The 19,894-nt window shown below is 44.6% G+C and overlaps 1 protein-coding gene across 3 annotated transcripts in view; it reads left to right on the forward strand.

The window, feature by feature from the left end:
• Positions 1–19,894, forward strand: part of KIDINS220 (kinase D interacting substrate 220) — a 1,022,767-nt gene that overhangs the window by 548,267 nt on the left and 454,606 nt on the right. For all 3 annotated transcript variants that reach the window (XM_078647833.1, XM_078647835.1, XM_078647834.1), the window contains exon 21: positions 13,200–13,344. In XM_078647833.1, coding sequence (XP_078503959.1) covers positions 13,200–13,344 — 145 coding nt within the window. The remainder of the gene's footprint in view (positions 1–13,199; positions 13,345–19,894) is intronic.

Consider the following 19,894-nt stretch of genomic DNA (forward strand, 5'->3'; position numbering starts at 1 on the left):
GATTTGTAACTTGGTTAAATTCTAGACTGGGGGAGGATTGATGTATTGATTTACAGCCACATGTCTCGGTTGAGCCACCCTTTGCGAATGATGCATGGTTGTGCTTTGGGGGTGCACTGACGGATGACCCAGTTGCAGACTTCATGTTCCTTGGCATTTCAGCTTAAAGCCACTGGCCTGCAGGCCCAACGACCGGGTGAATTATGTGGCATTTGGATATGTCTGATCGAAATGGTACAGCACTGCAATGTCTGTTTTTTCTTCTTGTTGTTTCTATAATGAAAATGTAAATAAAAAACAAGTAAAAAAATAAATAAAAAACGTTGTTAAACACTGAGCCCTGTGGGAAGTCAAAGCCCACGTCTCTGATCTGGCATTGGCCAAAATGACATGAAAAGTCTGATCTTTTAGAAATTGATGTATTGAGGCCAAGACTCTACCTTCTAGACCTAAAGTTTTGCAGCATGAATCTTTCCTGGATTCACATGCTGTGCATTATCCTGCCATCTAGTGGTTGGGTTCGGGATATTTTTGTGTTTGTTTGTTGGTGGGCATTGACGTACCTCCATCTGGTGCAACCTATGACGTTGTCATGCTTCCTGTGAATGCTCCCACCTTTGGCCACCAACTTCAGATTCTTTTTTCCCGCTGTTGAGTCTGAATGTATGCAGGAGGATCTCCAATGACTTGAAGAAGAAAGTTACAGAAAATTCAGAGAAGAAGCACCGAAACTACACTGAAGCGAAGAAGTCATCGAAGGAAGATACCGGAGAAGTTCTGGGATCAGAGCAAGGTATTTCCTCGACAAACACTGAAAATGCACAAGCAGGTGGCTCCCTGTACTCGGTGATACAGAAGACACCATTCCAGTTTTGCAAAAACTGACGCCATCCAAGAATTTGACAAGAAGGACCAGCACCCAGTCTGTAACATCTGCCTGCCGGTGGATCACCACAGCAAAGATTCTAACGCCTGTTCAATATTTGCCCCAAAGACTCTGAGGGTAAGACAGCAGCAGAGAATAGCCCATCATACCATGTTGGGCCGACTTTCGACACCATCTATTTGAGATTTGGGCCTGTGTAGCAATGAGGAGAAGAACGTCGCTGAACGCCCAGAAGGTAAAACTGAGGCCGACATCCAGATCGCAGATGTAGACCAAAGGGTCAAGAAGATTTCGTAAACAGAGGTAAGGGACTCAGTGTCCTTAAAGCTGGTGGCCAAATCTAGAAAATCAGAGGCTAGGACCTCAAAAACTGCACTGGCCTGAATACCCTTGGATGCTTCGAGAAGGACACTGCAGCGGTAGAACCCCCTGAAAGATCCAAGATGTTGAAGGACGGTTGAGGAAAAGAAGTTTCAGCATCGAAACAGGAGAGGCCGAAGTTGGAACAACACGGTTTGGCGAGCACGTTGTCGTTTAAGGAGTCCTTGGCAAAACAAACTCACAAAGATCTAGGCAGTCAGCAGCAAGAGGCAGCGATCGAAAGGAAAAGGAGAAGACTCGAGGCCGAAATGGCCAATATCCTACTAAAGAAAAAAAGACATTGACGAAAGTCTTAAAAAATACCGTATCCCAAGCAAGTCCTCGACTTCGAAAGAGCAAAGGGACGAAGACCTCAAGTAACAAGAGCCTCCTCAAACCCCAGAGTCTTCTTAAACCCCATAGCCTTAAGAAGAACACGTAGAAACAATCTTTGAGGAGGAAGGGGAAGAACAAGCTCAACAGGGCTCTGATGTTTCAGAGTACAGGGAAATATAATGGCAAGTTCTAGAAATGGATTCACCAGAGGAAGGAGTAGACACATACCCTTCAAGACCATCACCACCTGATGATGTTGGTATCTACAACCTAGTAATAAAAAAAGCAGCGAGAGATAAGGAGTACGATTGAAAAAGGAAAAGCCACAATCATGTTTTTTACTCAAAACTCTTCTGCCAACACAATCAAGAAGTCAATTTTTACCAATGCTCCCAAGTGTTTTGGATCAAGGGAAAGCTGCCTTCAATGATCCAGCTACATGTAAGGCGGTGGCACCTAGGGCTGAGAAGAAGAACCAACATTCTTCAATAGACCCAAGCAACATAAAAGGAACTAGTCCGAGAGATTCCATAATAGCATCTATGGCCAGGGAAAGAGCCAATCTCCCAAGCACCTTAAGACCTCCTTCAGATAAGGAGAGCAAAAGAATAGACTTCATGGTACGAAAAGTAGAAAGAAGTGCGGCAAACCAGTAGCGAATAGCTAACTGCAGCTCACTGCTAAATCGCCAATCCAACCAGCATTTTGAACAAATAGGCGAGCTGATGAAACACCTTCCGGAACAGTATCAAAGAAGGGCAGCTCACTTGGTGGTAGATGGTAAATACATTGCCAAGACCTGTTGGAAATCAGCATTTGATGCAGCCGAAACATCAGGAAGCCAAATGATGATAGGAGTCACAGGGAGACGCCATGCCTAGCTAAGAATCTCAATGTTTAAACCAGAGGTGCAAGCCAATAGAATAAATGCACCCTCCAATGGAAGGCGTATCATGAGCCAGCTGAGTCTTCTTCGCCTTCCGGAAATCCCAAAAGCCAGAGGTTTCTACGCCTGTTCCTGTCTTCCAATTCTAAGATGTGCTTGTTAAGCGAATTTGTGGTAATACAGTGTGTCTGGAAGAATTTGCTCATTTTTATGTCCGAGTCCTCCAACTGACTGATCTTACTCTCCGCTTCTGCAATTGTGTTGGTCACTTTGATGTCTTGGCAGATTGTGAAAATCTCATTTTGCATAATGTCAGTGTTTTCTTTTATTGATTTAGCTAATTCATGTACATCTGCAAGTTCTTTTAAGATGGTTCCCATGGTGGAGTTGATGTCCTGTTTAATTTTAGTTGGTGAGTCTGGGTTTGGCGGGTTGGCTTTAACTCTCTTTAGGTTTGTTTTATTTTCTTTCTCCGCCATTTTTACATGAAGGGGGTATCTGATATAATACTTGGTAGAAGACAGCTCTGTAAAACCTTATTCACCTTTTGAGAATGAAGACTGTCCAAATGGTCTCGCTGATCAGATTTTGTTATTATATATTGCTAACAGTATTGATATATGAAGGATTGTCAGCTGAGGTAAGAGTAGCATCATTTCACATTCTTTGTAGTGACTTTCACGTTTTTTTGTAGTGACATCTATACAACTGCAAGCCTCCATTTTATATTTGCTGTTTGGCAATATGAAGTGACGTATTCTTAGTATTGGAGTAAGCAAGAGGCGGATAGGTTTGTGATGGGTCAGTGACTTTTGATCACCATGATTTCTTAAGTCTTCTCTCCACAATAGGGCTCAATAGGTTCCTATTTTATACCTGTTACTTCTGTTGCCTCAGTTGCTTCTCTTACATGCTCTACTATGCTTCTTTATTACATGCATTCACCACTCTCACATTTGTTAACCTCTTTCATTAGGCAGTGTTCTTAGTGCGGATCTTAAGCAGTGCTGAAGTCTTCTCTCCACAATAGTGTGCTCAATACAGATCTCAAGCAGTTTGCAGCATTATTTGGGTCCTGACTGCCATTTTGTGCCGTCTGATCCAAATCCAAAATGCCCTAGGTTTTGTCGCTAGCACTTACTATGCTACACAGGTTGGGTCTCTGCAGGCATTCGTCTACTTTCTGTCTGCCCTCGCACCTCAGCCACAATACTATGAGTACAAGAGCACACACATCTAACAGTTGTATGTGTCTACCAGATATACGCCTATCAATGTGAGATATGCACCGATGGTGCAATTTAACTCGGTATGCGTGATGTGAGGTATAGGGCGATGTAAGGCTGCATATCTGATCACTGCGGTACTTATTCTTCACAGTTAAAAAGTAATGTGAGCGTATAAATATACTTTGCTGGTTATAGTCTGATGTTACGCAGATGGTTGCAGGCAGTCGCCATCGTAGAGCCAGGCAGTCGGACAGGCAGAGTTTGTTATTAAGCCGCTAGCATGCGCGAATGCCCATTGCATTAACTTGTGAAGCGATTAAGTATAGACCTTACTTGGTGTTCAAACTGCGATTATTTTGGCACTAGGGGACCTCAGTGTCTCAGATGATCAGCGTCCTGTTTCTTCCACTGTGGACTGCGGGATGGTCCAGCCACACTGTTGTATTCCTGTATGTGCTTCCAGATGGGTAAAAACACCATGGATATGAAAGAACTTGAACTCTGAGTCAAGCGGTGATCCGAAATCACACTTGGAGCCTTTTAGGAAACCTTAAAGCATTGTTTTTCTGTCGCTTATTTGTCTCCTGTGAGGAGGTGCAGACTCAGGTCGCCATCTTCCTCGAGTTCTAAACCACGCACCTATTGCTATACTCTTTTTTGTTTTCATGATCTACTGCTCACAAATAGGTGCTGGAAAGATGCTCTAGTGAGTGTAAGAAGGTAAAAACATGCAACTCTTAAAAAAAAAAACATTAAACTCCTATTCATGAATTTATATTATAAATTAAGAAGTTAATTAGTTATACTGCCGACAGCGTTTCAATCTCTTTCGGTTGAGATAGTCATGAGGACAGGTGTGTGAGCACCTAATATCATTGTGTGGTAATTATAATAATATATGTCATTTCATGTGAAAGAGACATGGTTGTAGTTTCATAGGTGCACCCGTGATGACTACCATAAGGCACAATTTTCCTTTTCTTGTGCCGGTAGCGAACAGCCGTAATGGGTTGGAATGCCATAGAGTTAATCCTGTCTTGTGCAGCTGGTAGAAGTTAAATTAATCCCCTTGAGGCAGTGAATTCCAAATGGGGATGGCAATGTTTGTTTTAAGAGTGTCTTGAAGCGGCTACGTCCCGAGGAGCCAAGCCGATTGATAGCCGCTTTAAGGAATCAGCTGCTAAATAGAGTCTCTACTAGATAATGCATTGCCGAAGGTAAGTAACTTGTTCTTTAAGCAAGTAAGAGAGGTCTTGATGTCTCGGGGTGAGCGGTTAAAAAGTTTCAGCACTCCGTCCATCATTTTGTTGTGTTTGTTATGTTCGCCCTAAGTGGCCAAGGGAATGCCCAAACGTGGGTCCCTTGCTCGCAGTGTCACTGGATTCCAACTAGCCTGGCTGATGAGGGGTGATACCCCGAAACCAGTCCCAGGATGCTTGTTTCTGGTCCAAGGAGGACCTAGCCTGGCAGTTTGGTCTGGACTTTTCCCATGAGGAGCAGGTTCAAGACTGATTTGCATATGGTGTGGTCCAAATTGGGATGGCATAGTGAGCAAAAGAACGATGGATCCTACCCAGATCTCTTGACCGGGGTGAGTGGTTGAAAAGTTTCAGCACTCCTTCCATCTTGTTGTGTTTGCTATGTTTGCCTTAAGTTGCAGAGGTTATGCCCAGACATGGGTACCTTGCTTGCTGTGCCACTGGATTCAAGCTAGCCTCAATAATGAGGGGTGATACCCAGAAACTGGTCCCAGGATGCTTGTTTCCGGTTCAGGGAGGACCTGGCCTGGCAGTACGAACTGGACTGTTACCATGAGGATCAGGATCATTACTGATTTGCATATGGCGTGATCTAAACTGGGGTGGCATAGTGAGCAAAAGAATAATGGATTCAACCTAGATCTCTGGCTGGTGGTGAGTGGTTAAAAAGTTTCATCACTCCGTCCATCATCTTGTTATGTTTCTTAACTTTTTATAAATCTCATCACAACAGGTAATTTGAACAAGGACTTGGTTTCATGTGAACACCTTTTGAGCTTATGCATAGCTTGCTCGCTGCATTTCCTGACCTTTATATCTTTCTTCCTCATTGAGATAACGTCAGCTCTTCACATGAGTGAACTGCTAGAGCGGTCAGTGTAGCTGTTTTACTCCACGGTTTTTCTGGACAACTTGCTGCTGAGCACTCTGGTAACCTTACCAAAAGTGGTGACTCGGTTCCACGATGTGCAGTCGATTATTCTACCAGTGTTCTTTGCTCACCCTGCTCGAACGAGGAGGAACTTCATCTAGTGTACCCCAAAAGAGCGCTAAACCTCTACATATCTCATACTTCGTACCATCAAAAAGACCATCAACTTTGTGTAGGGCTCTCTGGAGCAAAGAAAGGGTAGGCTGAGCAGAAAAGAACCTTGTGAAAGTGGATAGTCAACTGTATCAAGATCTGCAATGCACTGCCAAGAAGCACACATAAGAAGGTCTGAGAGCCCATTCCACCAGGGCTAAGCCCATTTCCACTGCATTGGGGCGAGGAGCTCCAGCCCTTAATATCTGCCAGGCTGCAACATAAACGTCTGTGCCGTAGTGCCTGGTCCAGGGGAAATGCACTTTACCCACTCAGTTATGCAAGACTTATGGTTTGAGCCCATGACACAGACCTTCCATTTTGGGGAGACACTGCTTTCGTATCTATTCTCAGGTGATCACTCTGCGATTAGAAGTATTCCTCAGACAAACTAGTTAGCTTTGGTGATGCTCTTTCTGATGCATACTCTTTCTAACTGCAGATGCTTCACTACCCTCCAACCTACCTATTCTCTATAGTGGTCTCTTTTTAACATCTAAAGTTAACACTCCGCACACTGTAACCAACAATTGTTTATGCTCCATGTCTGGGGATGAAGAAAGAGAAAAGAAAAGAAGCTGGCTTCAGCACACAGGGGTTGTGCTTATTTGCAGCTCTGCTCTGTCACTTCCGGGGCTGTATGGAGGCAACGCAGAGCCGCTCAACTTAACTGAGTGGCACGCAGGAGCACTCCTACAAAATTCTCTGGATCCAGGCTGGCACTTTGGAGATATTCCATGGTTAGGACTCTGCGGTCAGATGGAGCAATCCACCAGAAAGAGCAAGGTTTTCCCCAGGAGCAGTTCTCGTCCCTGCAAGTTGGTGTGGGACTTGAGGCACTGTCTCGTTGACTTTTCCCGGCCACCCACAACAGCCATTTTGAGGCAGGAGAAGGGCAGCCCAATCATAATCACATTTTCGAATGAGTTTCAATCAATCATAATAATGATTGACCAGCGTAATGCATTGGTATATGGCTGGAGTTAAGAAACCAATCGAGATTTATAACCAAGTGGGGGACTGCACCATATACATATATATCCTTAACCTTTTTTTACGGCAAGGCTAAGCAGCACTAGATCTTGTGCCCCCTTATATGAATCTGCTACTATATTTATGATGAAGTCATGCGTAGCACCGCACAGTGCTTGAGTGAGTGGTTTGATTAGGTTATTGTGGATAAGGAAGTAGGTCCTCTTAAGTTATATAATTGCAAAGGTGTTTTTGCTAATCAACAGGCATGTACAGGCCGTATTGTAATTGGTAATGCCAGAAGCATACATCAATGGTTAGTCTGATTGTTAATTTTCCTTGTCCAGTCTGTTTGTCGAGAGTCGCTATGCCTGACTTGTTTCTCCAATAGAAAACAACCAGGTAATAACCTGAATAAGATTGTAACCTGTCCTAGTCTGTCAACTAAACCTTTGTTTGAACCCACAGTTTATTATGATTTGATGTTTTTTGAGGATTGAATTCCCAATGACAGTCACTTCAGACTGTACATTTTATTTTGTTTCTGAATCACATACAGTTTATTATAACTGCCTGATGGTGCTTTTTATGCAGTTTTATATAGCACGAACGTGGTCCGAGTGCATTGGAGCAGTTTACATGAGACCCAGATTATGTTACACAAGTTAAGATTATTATTTAATTTCTTTAGGCACAGGGATATTTTTGGTCATAATCAACATGATGTTGACACAGTGCTGTGACTCTAACCTCATTCCCTAGTTGCAAAGTCGGCAGCTCTAGCCGTTAGGCTACATCTCCTTCCCTTTTAACCCATCCTTCCCTCATTCCTGTCTAGTACACGCGCGTTGAAATTTTGCGACTCCATACGTATTGCAAAACCATTGAATTCTCACTGTAAGATCTAAAACAAATGCTCATTTCAACCAGGCAGTCCTTAGTAATCTATGTTCTTGATGTCCACTCTGGTCATTGTGGTCTCCTGAGCTCCCGATATTGGTTACATATTGAATCTATAGTAACTATTGTTGGCCACCTTCAATATCAAAACAATCCTTCCATCCAGAGGTAATCTTTGTACGTGATTGAGACTTTTTTTCTTTCTGTTAGGGGAAAGTTTTTGGTTTTGCTACTAAATGGCTCAATGTTCTCAAGTGTTTGAAATAGAGTGAGGCGTATCGACTAACAGCACTATAATAATTACAGCTATGCAACTCTTACTTCCTGTCTTCTACTCAAACATTTGCTTTAAATGTACTTTTCTTTCTCACAAGGAGCACATCCGAACACAAGCTAGTTCCCTTCAGTACCAGTGTTTTTGTTGTTTTTGCTTTATAATTACTTTAGTGTTGCCTTTGTTGTTAGAGCCTGATGTGATAGCAGGATGCTTCTGATCCTCATTGAATCTTTATCTTTCTTATGAGATCCCACCAGATCTCATCCTCTGCCAATTCTGTCTTAAATTGCTTTTGGAGTGTTTTTTGTTTTTGAGACGGCTGCTATTTCACATCAAGCCAGATTAGATTGTTTCAGTTATCCTCTTTTTACTGTTCTTTCTTTCTCTCCATCTTTATTTCTTTCTTTCCTAATTGCTCTGTCTTTACGCCTCTATTTCTTTCTTTTCTTCTTCCATTCTTGCCTCCTTTCATTATTTTTTTCTTTGCCTCTCTCCTCCTTTCTCTTTCTTTCTGTCCTTCTTTCACTTTTGCATCTTTAAAACTTTTTTCTCTTCCCTTCTCTCTTTCCTTCTCTTTCATGTCGTCTTTTCTTTCTTTCTTTCCCTCCTTTCCTTCTTTATTTCTTTTCTTCATTCTTGCTTCATTTTTTCTTTTACTCTCCTTTTTCTTTGTTTGTTTGTTTGTTTGTTTCTTCCTTTCTTTCCTTCTCTTGTTCTTTCTTTTTCTTTCTCTTTCCTTCCTTTCTTTCTATTTCTTTCTTTCCTTCTTTCTTTCTTTCTTTCAGTTTCCTTCCTTCTTCCTTTCCCCTGCCTTTCTTTTTTTGCTTCTTTCATTTTTTCTTTCCTACTCTCTTGCCTTCCTTTTCTTTTTTCCCTCATTCTATTTCCTTCCTCCCTTCGTTCGTCATTTCCCTTTCCTTCTCTTTCTTTCTTGTTTTCCAGCTCTTTGCTTCTTCATGTATTTTTCCCTTTTTCTTTTTTTTTTACTTTCCTTCTTTCTTCCTTGCCTCTTTTTTTTCTTTCTTGTCTCTGTGGTGAGGTGAGTAAAATAGCTACTTATAAGGGTTTCAGGCAGACTTAATCCATTAGCCTGTGTTTGGTGAGGCTCACAATTTTCTTCTATCCACTCTAGCACGCACTGGGGGCAATGTATCAGCCCACATCAGACATTGGCTGACTTCATTATGAGATACGGCATGCTGCCCTTTCACTGGGAACACATCCATACACAAAGTAGTTGTTTTCAGTGCCAGGGAGCGCTATGGTAATATAGGTTTGTTTTTTTTTTAAGCCCAAAAAAAATCGAAGTTTAAAAAAAAAAAATTGACGAGAGCCCTCTATATTCCCAAATTATAAAGTTTACCAAAAACCATGACAACAAAATAATAATTTTCAGAAGGATGGCAGACAATGCCAGACCTATTGCCTTTGCAATGCTGGTTTGCTATTGTAGTCTCATGAGGATGGGTCAGTGAGCTGAACGTTTGCTGCTTACAAAAAGAGCTGTTTACAAGTTTGAATTCGAACAAGGCTAAACCTATCCCTCAAATCTCAGTGAATTGTGGGCCATAAACTGAGTAAAAGAATATCTTTTATAGCACTTGAAAATGACAGGAGTGCAAATATAATGCTGAATATAAACATGTTTTTATCATTACTGCTAATGAAACATAGTCACTTTAAAATTCCCGTTGCAAGTGAATGGTTACATATCTGACGCATTCCAGGAGTGCAGGAGCAAGCCAGTTGCCTGCCCCTATTGACGCTGTTTTTTGCAATCGCCGTGGAGCCTCTAGTTGTACTGCTGCAGGAAAGATAACCACGGTATAAAAATCCTTGTTTGCAGGTACCTGGTCTCTGTATATGCGGATGACGTTCTGGTTTTTAGCAACAACCCTAGCTAAAATGTAAACTCTAATATTTAGCATGTTATTCGCTTTTGGGGACTACTCGGGCCTACAAATTATTTGGGCGAAATAAAATATATTTCCCTAGAGAGGGCAGACTTGCAGATTCGTCCTGGACTTCCAGCTCGTGTGGCAGGAGGAGTCAATACGATATTTGGGAATTCTTGTTAGTATACCTAACTAGCTAAGCTAACTTAGCTATGCCGACGACACACAGCTGGTGGTAACGCTCTCCCACCCCAAGCTAGAGCCCTCCAACCTCCACGATTGCCTATCCAATGTACATCAGTGGATGAGTGACTCTGCCTTGAAATTAAACGGCTCTAAAACGGAGATCCTTCTACTAGGACATAACGCCACGAATCTTCCCCCCAACATCTGGCCCGCCTGCATGGGTGAACCCCCCACCCCTAAGACAGAGGTCAAGAGTCTTGGAGTATGGCTGGAGACTGATCTCACCTTTAGGACACAGGCAAGAAAGACTGCCGGCATTTGCTACGGACTACTGAGATCTTGCAGGAAGGTACTCCCTCTACTGCCTTTTCAATCGCGTCTCCTGCTGATCCAAGGCCTAATTTTATCCAGGCTGGATTACAGCAACGCCATTTACCTAGGGTCTCCAGAATCCACTCTCCAAACTCTTCAAAAAGCCCAAAATGCCGCAGCCCGACTCCTAATGAACACCCCGGCCAGATCATCAGCCAAGCCCGCACTGAGGACGCTGCATTGGCTCCCCATTAGGGAAAGAGTAACGTTCAAGGCCCTCTGCCTGGCCCACAAGGTGCTGCACAAGACTGGCCCCCCAATCCTTGGGAATTGGATTACACCTTACAGACCCACGAGAGCGCTCCGTTCCGAACATGGAAACTTCATCACGATCCCCAAGGTGAAGAAAGCCCGGATAGGTGGCCGTCGTTTTTCGGTCAATACGGGAAAAAAATGGAACGCACTCCCCCTGAACCTCAGAACAGAACCAAACCTCCTACGGTTCAGGAAGTCCCTCAAAACCCTACTCTTCCCCTGAGTCATCTCTCGCTCTCGACTATCTACTCTTGGTGAGTAATAGGTTCAGCGCTGGGATACCCTTTGGGTGACTACGCGCTTTAGAAATCCTTTAAATAAATAAATAAATAAATATACCAAAATATTTAATACTGTGAGATAACTATGGCCCTGTACTGGAAAAGTTGACGTTGCATGTGGATCAGTGGATTGTTCTTCCGCTATCCATGGTGGGCTGAGTAGCAACAATTTAAATGCTGATTCTCCCAAAATTACTGTACCTTGTAAACATCCCCATTGCTTCAGGCAAACACTTCTTCATGAAGGTGTACTCCTTGTTCCTTAGGCTTGCATGGGGGATGGGGTGGATTTACAGTATCTGACCCAGAATTATACTCTTTAGCAGCCCAGGCACACTTCACTATTTAATGGGTTAACACACATTCCATTGCACCCCACCACTCTGTTCAACATGATGGGGTTGAAACTGGTACACTGAACACAGTCATTGCTACACTGTATTCCAAACCGCTTGCTACCATCGAAATGGTTTTCTGCACGCATCGGCCATTCATGACCCTTGCAAGATATGCAGACTGTGAGATAATGTACTCTCCTGAGATGCTGCTGCGGAATAAGCCAGGCTTGAGTCCAGCCATGAATGGGTCAGTGCAGTCTACACTACTAATGCTGACCTATAGGAAACTGGGACAGCTGTTTATTGTTCGTACATTTATATCAATGGAGGAATTCCGCTCTCTTGAGGAAGTCAACAGGTTGGATCTATTTGCGTAATATAGGCTTCCGCTCACAGTCTCTGCACACTGGAACATCTTTTTGATGAACAAACATAGTTTTTGCCATTTCCTCAGATGCATCTCACTGCCTGCATGATGGAATGGGTAGAATGACTGTACCACTTGACAGATAATGAGCGGCTGTCAGTGAACGCGGGAGTCCGAGAGGTGGGATGGAGACTTGATCGTGACACTCTCTTTAAAAACTTGGCGATATTGCTGAGAACAAACTGGATTGCTTCCCAGTAACCAGAGACATAGTCCTAGATTTTCATATTCCTAACATGGCGTAATACACTACTAAGCAACTGCACCTCATGGACCATACTCGCTCCTCAAAGCACAGTCCACTGATCAAAGCATTTTGAGTCGACCTAGTGCCTGTCCTCCATGAGATTACTGCAACTTTCCTGACTTGCACACTGCTCACATTGCTGCTGGGTTGAAAGTGGATGTCCCTCACAACAGATGGCGGTTAGTTGTGCTGCTGTTGGTGCTAGAGATGCGACGGATGGCCAAAGCCTGGCTCAAAAGTCTCACACCAACAATTTAAGATTGCCTAAGGGATGCAACATTTTGTAATGAGCAAGAGGTGACATGCTGCTTTACTGGTCCCTAGATCCCGACCAAAAGCCATTTGGGGCCCTTTTAGAGAGTACATGGCAGGGGGAAAAGAGGCTGATATTTGCTCCCTATCTTGTCCAGCAACTTTGGAGACTGTGGACGATAGCTGGAAAAACCACATAACATTAACTGGATATACTTGTTGGGGTTGACTTTGATGATTCTACAGGCTGAAATTCTGTATTGGATAATTAGACAATGTATGTACTGACATTTCTGTGTTCTCTGTTAATTTCTTCAGAGAGCCGTTTTGATCCTGAGGTTATGTCCCAGAATTAATTTCCATTTATTTTTTGTGCAATTGATGGTTAGTGTTGTCTGAGGTGAAAACAATATGGAATTACACTGAGTAGGAGCCATCTTCTCAGTCCCTTGCAGTGTGTACAACTATCTATTGTTAAAAGCTGAACCTTTGCTGAGCTTCAGAGGACTCTCCTGCAGATAATCATGATCCATTGCCATTACCTCATAGGTAATGAGAACTTGCATTTCAAATGTTGTTCTGTGTTTACAATCCGCACTCAGCTGTGGCTAAAGTCAGATATATGCCCCTCAACCCTTGGTAACTCTTGGTGTATTTTTTTTATTGGGATATAGATAGATCCTTGTAAATTTCTATAACAATGATTCATGGAAGACGTTCATTAATTACACCCACATATTTGTATTTTCAACTCCAGGATACATATAGAAGAAGACAGATACATCGCACCATTACTCGGCAGATGTCTTTCGATCTTACTAAAATGCTGGTTACAGAGGATTGGTTCAGTGACATCAGCCCACAGACCATGAGGCGATTACTTAACATTGTCTCAGTCACTGGTGAGTTTCCTTCCTTTTGTTTCCATTCGGGCAGGTAGGAGGGTAGAAAAATCTTGACTCGTTTCAAAGAAGGGTGTGAGAATATTTATCTGTTTAAAAGTTTTTTTAGTTGAAGACAGTAGTTGTGAAAAAGTTGCTAGTTATAATTACTTTTTTCATTGTGTGTTGTTTTAACATAAAGCACATGTATCTTAGTTTCAGAATAAATTCCATTGACCTACTTTTTACAGAGTGTGTTGCTGCAGTGCCTTAAAGGAGTTTAAACCAGTTCTGCAGAAAAATCAATTTTTAATAGTGTGTCAAGAGTATCATATCTTCTCTGTAGCTAAAAAGAGCAGTGCTGGCAGTAAGGGGAAGTAGAGGGACAGATTATCTTTCTGTGTGAAAGTGAGCCTGTGTATTGTTTATAAAACATGCATTGAACTGTTTACTATTCACTGTGGTCCATCTAGTGTTCCTGCCAACCTACTATGCCTTGATAGTTTTCCAATTAAATCACACATCTGAGCTAAAAGAGCTTAAGGGTGATTAATCTACCCAGCAAGGTGTAAGATATTAAGAAGGGAGATTTGCCTGGGTGTGCTTTACTAATATGCTTTGAATAATGTTTTCATCTACTTAATTATATATATATATATATATATATTTTTTAACAGTTTATTGCATAGCTCACAGTGTACACTGCATGTTGCCTACAACCCGGAGGCCGGCGGCGTAATATCAAAAAGGATTATACACAGCTGTAATTGCCAACAACCACAGGGGCAGGCAGCAAAGTTATTGCTATAATAGTGTATCTGTGATGAAACATTTGCAGTGCTTATAGCCATAACCTAACCCAAAAAATAACTAGAACTCTTACTCCCTCCGCCCTCTACCGTTCACATGCCTCAGAAGCTTTCCCCTCCTAGTTCATCGGATAGTCTATCACACTGTAACCGTCCTGCTGGTGCTCCTACACAGCGCCCTAATCGTGAAATGCAACCTGTCCTTCCGTATGAATGTGCACCGTCCCCAATTCTGTCTATTCACAATGTTACGTCCTACGGAAATGCATGTCCACCATGTATAGTCTAGTCGTACTGGTGATCCGCGCCCCCCGACCGCAGCCAAGCAGCGAATGGTTCCCAAATATCAGATGGTCGAGATACACTGGGCATCCGCTCCCAAAAAGATCGTTAACTGGTCCTTGCAATATGTAACTGCCCTAATCCAGTCTGCTATCGTGGGTGGGTTCTGCTTCTTCCAGTGTATGGCCACCTGTCTCTTTGCCAACAGCAGCAACATGGCCACGAGTTTGCGGTGTACTGTCTGCACGTCTTGTACATATCCCAGTAGTGCCAGCATCAAGGTGCCCGTCAGTGAACATCCCACTATCTGACTAATGTGTCGAAATATACCCGCCCAGTAATGCGCCACAGGTCTCCAGCTCCAGGCCATATGTGTGAACGTAGCGTTCTGGGCTCCGCACCTCCAACGTCTTGCGTCAGATTGTAATCCCATACGATGCAATTGTGATGGGGTGCGGTATAGGCGGTGCAGATAATTAAAATGAATACGTCTAAGTCTATAATTTGGTGAGAGATATTCCAGCTGTGTGCAGCAAAATGTCCATTGCTCATCTGTGATTGTCAAAGCAGCCTCCTCTTCCCATGCTCTCTTGGACATAGTGTTAGTGAGCGGAGATTCCCTCTGTGTAATACTGTATATACGGGAGATTAGCTTTCGGGGCGAAGGGTTGGCCAATACATTCTCTAACGCAGGTAAAGTGGGTGGCTCATCTGGGAACCCTTTATATTTGGACCTGCAAGCTGCTCTTATCTGGTAATATAGGAGCATATCCAAAGCCGTGGGAGGCTGCGAGGCACACATGTCATGTAATGATAGGAATGTACCGGCTGGGAATAGATCGCTGCCCCGCTGGGAATAGATCGCTGCCCCTTTCCAACTTATGCGTCTTTGCCCTTAGCGCGACAGCCCTGTCCAACAGAGGACCTAGCAGCGGATTGCCCCCCAGGGCCATAGACGGTGCCTCCTGTCGCGCCCTTCGCGCAATACCTTTCCATGCCCAGCGCACTGCCTCAACAGTATCGGTTTCCTGTCTCGGGCGTTTGTAAGGCTGGAATACAGCCGTACTGAGCGGGAGCAGTGCGGTCCTATTAATTTCTATGGCTACATGTGGCTGAAACGGGATGGGATGTTGCCAGAAATGAAGGAACTGTGCCTGCTCACTATAAGCATACAATTTAAAATCAGGGGCACCCAGTCCTCCTTGCGAGAAAGGCAGCATCAGCACTTTCCACGAGATACAGGGCTGTCTACCCGCCCACACCAGCTCAAGTATGTTAGTACGGAGACGTTTGAAAAAGTGTACGTTAAGCGGCATAGGGATATTAACAAAGAGATATAGGAATTTAGGGTGTATCACCATCTTTGCAATGGCTATGCGCCCCGTCAAGGATAGCGGAAGGCTTTTCCATCTCGGGATCTTGCTTTCCAACCACTCCATCGCCCTGCCATAGTTGGCTGTCCATATGTCCTGCATCGTTCTGCTTATATGTATGCCCAGATACCTCACCTCTCCCCCTGCCCACTGAATCTGGAACTCCGAAACAAAGGGGGCGGTATCATCTGTGAGCGGTAGCATCACAGACTTCTTCCAGTTAATCTGGATCCCCGTTAGCCCCCCATATCGTATGAACTCCCTCATTAACACATCAAAGTTTTCGCGAGGGTTGGTCAAATATATTGTCATATCATCGGCATACATACATATAAGTATGCCTCTTGTGGTAAACCCGATGCTTTTTTGCGTGTGGTATTGGCGGAGTTTCGCCGCAAGCGGCTCTGTGGCGATTGCGAACAATAACGACGACAGTGGGCATCCCTGCCTCGTACCTCTAGTGATGTTGAAGGGTTTAGATATTTGACCGGTTACCCTAACTCTAGCCGTCGGATTGCTATTCAAGACTTGAATCTGTCTAATAAATACTGGGCTGAGACCTAGTCGCGCCAACAAAGCGAACAGAAATGGCCATTCCAAAGAGTCGAACACCTTTGTGGCATCCAATAGTGCAGCCGTGGCCTGCACATGGGGCGCCAAATAATGCACCACACCGAAAATCGTACGCAAATTTCGGGCAGTCGAGCGCCCCGGTATAAAACCCGACTGGTCTGATAAGGCTATCTGTGGCAGCATGGGTTGTAGCCTGTTCGCTATCAATTTGGCGTAAATTTTAGCGTCTAAATTCATTAGGGATAGTGGGCGATACGAGTCTGCCTTAGTAGGGTCTTTGTCTGGTTTTAAGATTGTTATTATGGTGGCTTTGCGTAGTGTCGGTGGGAGGACCCCTGTCTCCATGGCCTCTAGGTACATCTGCAATAACCTGGGGGCCAAAATATCAGCATATTCCTTATAAAATGCTGCTGTTAGCCCATCTGCTCCCGGGGCTTTATCCCCTGGCAGGCCGCTTATCACCTGTTTCACATCCTCGGTCGTTATTGGCAGCTCCATATACTTACGGGCACCGTCATTAAACTATGCTAACCCTATTTCGTCCAGACAGTCAGTAATATCAGCCTGCGAAGGGGTTGTTTGGGAAGTGTATAATTTAGAATAATAGAGGGTGAGTTCATCTAGAATGTCAGGTGGTGTTCTAATCACTCCCCCATCATCTGTTTGGAGTTCAGTTATGCAGGTGGCACCTCTAGGCGCACTTAGCAGTCCCGCCAGTGTCTTACCCGGTCTCCCGCCCTCTCCGTATCGCCTGGCTTGAGCATATTTGTGCAAATATGCCGTCTCTCTCTTGGCCTCCTCCTGAAATTCTGTTAGTTTAGTTCTGATGTTAGCCGTATTTAACTGTGATGGATCACGCATCTGCAACCTCTCCAGCTCGCCTATTTCGCGCTCTAATCTGCTTAGCGTAGCCCTGATGTCTCTTTGCACTCCGGTTTTTAGCATTATACAATCTCCTCTAGTGACTGCCTTAAAGGCTTCCCAGAGCAAGCCCGGCGAGTTGACAGACCCCTCGTTCAATTCAAAGTACTCCGCAATCCTGTCACGAAGCTCCTCGCGAAAAACCAGGTCTCGTAGAGCGCCTGGTGGGAATTTCCAAGTGAAGGGCTGTGTATATGCTGGGGGAAGGTGCAATCGAATCTGGGCAGGAGCATAATCCGAGAAAGTGCGGGAGTGGTGTGTGGCATCTGCCAGCCATGTGTGTACGTCTCTGTAGACCAGCCAGAAATCTAATCTTGACCACGCATTTCTATGGTGCGTGACGCAGGTCCCCTCTTTAGTTGATGGATGAGTAGCTCTCCAGGAGTCAATTAAATAGAGATCATCTATAATCTCATGTAGCGCTTCCGCTGCCCTTGGATGATGCGTCCGTGAAGATCCTTGCCTCTCCATTGCAACTTAAATGTTTTTTTAACTGTTTTTAGACTATGGTTCCTTACCAGGGTTGAGAGTGTATAAGTAGTGCATAATTGTATCTAATACACTTCTACTATGCTTTACAGAAGTTTGTCAAGAGTGTGGGATGCGCAGAGATTAATTTGGTTAATTTAGTACAACAGTCAAACATGAGCATGCATAAAAGCATGGTGCCAAAAAGAACAAATATTGAGAAAGCCAATATATTTGACTTTCTTATTCTAGCGTTGACAGAAGAAATGCATATCTCTGCATCTGATAGAAAGATCTAGCCACAGATTCCTTACCTTAGAATATTCCCAAGGCATCCAACTGGATCTGGAAACTTTGGGTGAGCAGTACCCCTGTGCGCTGGTAGGTGGCGCTGTTCGGCTTTGCATGCCGTTGTCAGTTTACCTGCGCTCGAAGTGACGTGTGGGGTGCCTCTATAGGTGCCTCCCCAGTGTGCTGATATTCGTTCTTTTCTGTCTGATAGAGACTTCTAACAACAGATTAATTACCTTGGAATATCCCCATGCGTCAGACTGATTCTGGGAGTTTTTTGAGCAGTACCCCTGCCTGCCGTTTGGTAGCTTTTGGTTCATTGTTGCCGCGGCGGAACGGGACATGCACGGTGCCTATAAAGGCACCACCTCGGCACGCTGACGTCATTTCTATTAATTTCCGTGCCAGATAGCGCTGATCCAAATTGAGCTACCCCTCAGTCACTTTTTGACTGGCCTTTTTCTGCAATTTTTCTCCTGGTGTTAGGATGTAAGCTAAGAAACAAGCTTGTTCCAAATTATGTCGTGCCTGTCACACGACAATGGCGGTGAGAGACCACCACTTGGGGCATTTGTGGTGCCTGGAGACAGGACACGACTCCAAGGTGTGTGAGGACTACCACACCATGCACCCAAAAGCACTAAGGGATCAATCCCTCAAGCACTTCGCTGCCCGACATCGGTCGACTCCACAGCACTCGAGGTTCTGTTTGCATGGGACTGTTCTGAGCCTGTCCTGACGTTCCTCCTCACATTCAAAGTCATCCAAGAAGTCGAAGAAGTTTCACAAGCACAGGAAATTGAAAAAGTCCAAGCGTTCTTCGACCACCTCAAGTTCGTCTGAGTCATCTGATAAGACTAGGGAGCATCGGCACTGCTGGCCGCGAGTTGCTGAGGTCTGAATCTGGGTTGGCTCCACGCTTCCCCGATTTAGCCAGAGCAACCCTTACCCATTTAGAGGAATTTTATGAGGTCATGTGCTTCATTTTTGGGCAGGCCAGGCCCTCTTGAGCACCTTTGGGCCTCTGACATGGAGAGGGATGGGTGTTGTCGAAGGCGCGTCTGTCACCGACCGTGTATATCCATCCCACAGCTTAGCCAGTGCCTTATTGAATGGATGCACCTGGAGTGGGAGACATTTGGGAGTGGTCTATGGACCCCTATCGAGAGGACCCAGTTGAGGAGTACAGCTGGTACTAGGCCAGTGTGTTAGACACCTCGCTTGACACTGGCTTGGTTTCCCCTCCTACTGTGGCTACGGAGGAGGGAGCCTCTTTTGCTATGGTGGTGCGCTTGGCAGCTGGGGTTCCGAACCTTAACTTGCCCTCGGTGGCAGTCAAAACATAAGTTATGACAGAGGTGTTCAACCAGGAGTTTCCCCCTTAGGCTCCTTACTCCCATTTAATGAAGCCCCTACTGACGTTCTACTTGGGGCCTGGTTCAAGCCCTGCACAGAGGCTCCTTTGATTAGGATGATTGCCCGCCTCTATCCACTTTCTCCTGGGGATCCCTTGCCCACCACCCCACCAAGGAGGACTTGGTGGTCCAAACCTCCGCTTCCCGCATTCACCCGGACAAACCCCTACCTCTCCACCGGATAGGACACCAAGAAGTCACCTTTGGTGAGAAAATGTTCTTTTCCACCAGCCTGAGGCTGCTGTCAGTGAACACTGCGTGCCTATTGGGCCAATATTTCAAAACTCTATGGGATTTGGTTGCGTAAGTGCTGCCTATGGTCTTGGAGGAGGCCTGGGCAGCACTGTGTCAGGCAGTTGCTGACGGGAGAAATGGAGCAAAGTATAAGATTTGGATTTGACACGACCGACTCGCAAGGCAGAGAGATTCTTTCATCTGA

The sequence above is a fragment of the Lissotriton helveticus genome, chromosome 6 (genome assembly GCF_964261635.1).
Source record: "Lissotriton helveticus chromosome 6, aLisHel1.1, whole genome shotgun sequence".
Classification (NCBI taxonomy): domain Eukaryota; kingdom Metazoa; phylum Chordata; class Amphibia; order Caudata; family Salamandridae; genus Lissotriton; species Lissotriton helveticus.